The sequence below is a fragment of the Lepidothrix coronata genome, unplaced genomic scaffold, assembly GCF_001604755.1.
Source record: "Lepidothrix coronata isolate B3197 unplaced genomic scaffold, Lepidothrix_coronata-1.0 Scaffold891, whole genome shotgun sequence".
Classification (NCBI taxonomy): Eukaryota; Metazoa; Chordata; class Aves; order Passeriformes; family Pipridae; genus Lepidothrix; species Lepidothrix coronata.
Genome location: NW_016691071.1, coordinates 7,672 through 8,829, shown reverse-complemented (window position 1 = coordinate 8,829; position 1,158 = coordinate 7,672). Strand labels below are relative to the sequence as shown.

At 67.5% G+C, this 1,158-nt stretch overlaps 1 protein-coding gene across 1 annotated transcript in view; it reads right to left on the bottom strand.

Annotated features, from left to right (window-relative positions):
- Positions 1-30: 30 nt before the first annotated feature.
- Positions 31-1,158, bottom strand: part of RFX5 (regulatory factor X5) — a gene marked incomplete at its 5' end in the record, with an annotated part of 5,427 nt that continues 4,299 nt past the window's right edge. The window contains one exon of the mRNA XM_017840114.1: positions 31-358. Coding sequence (XP_017695603.1) covers positions 149-358 — 210 coding nt within the window. The remainder of the gene's footprint in view (positions 359-1,158) is intronic.

The window sequence follows — 1,158 nt, the reverse complement described above, 5'->3', positions numbered from 1 at the left end:
CACGGGGCCCAGGGCTGCCCTTGAACCCACCTGAGACCACCACGGGGCCCAGGGCTGGTCCCCCCCCATCCACCTGAGACCACCACGGGGCCCAGGGCTGGTCCCTCACCATCCACCTGAGACCACCACGGGGCCCAGGGCTGGTCCCTCACCCACCTGAGACCACCATGGCCATGACCAGGTCTGCGTGGGCCGAGCGGGAGCTGATGATGTGCTGCTGCAGCAGGAACTGAGCCACCTCCACGATGTTGTTGAAGGAGCGTTTGAGGATCTTCTCGGCCCAGTCGCAGGTCAGGGCACAGGCGGCCTCCATCACCTCGCTGGGGTAGGACTGCACCAGCTCCGACAGCTCTGACTGCTGTGGGGGCACGGGATGGGATGGGAGACCCCCCAGGGTACAGGGCAGGACCCCCAGGGCAGGGGCTGCCTCCATCACCTCGCTGGGGTAGGACTGCACCAGTTCTGACAGCTCTGACTGCTGAGGGGGGATGGAATGGGATGGGATGGAATGGGATGGGAGACCCCCAGGGCACAGGGCAGGACCCCCAGGGCAGGGGCTGCCTCCATCACCTCGCTGGGGTGGGACTGCACCAGCTCCGACAGCTCTGACTGCTGTGGGGGCACGGGATGGGATAGGATGGGATGGGATGAGAGATCCCAAGGGAGCAGTCAGGAGACCCCCAGGACCCCCAGGGCAGGGGCTGCCTCCATCACCTCGCTGGGGTAGGACTGCACCAGCTCTGACAGCTCTGACTGCTGTGGAGGGATGGAATGGGATGGGATGGGATGGGAGACCCCACAGGAGCAGCCAGGGGACCCCCAGGACCCCCAGGGCACAGGGCAGGACCCCCAGGGCACAAAGCAGGACCCCACAGGGCACAGGGCAGGACCCCCCAGGACCCCCAGGGCACAGGGCAGGACCTCCTAGTAAAAGGACAAGACCCCCAGGGCACAGGGCAGGACCCCCAGGGCACAGGGTAGGACCCTCAGAGTGCAGGGCAGGACCCCCCAGGACCCCCAGGGCACAACGCAGGACCCCCAGGGCACAGGGCAAGACCTCCAAGGCACAGGGTAGGACCCCCAGGCACAGATGGGACCCCCCAGGGTACAAGGCAAGACCCGCAGGGCACAGGGCAGGACCCCCCAGGACCCCCAGGG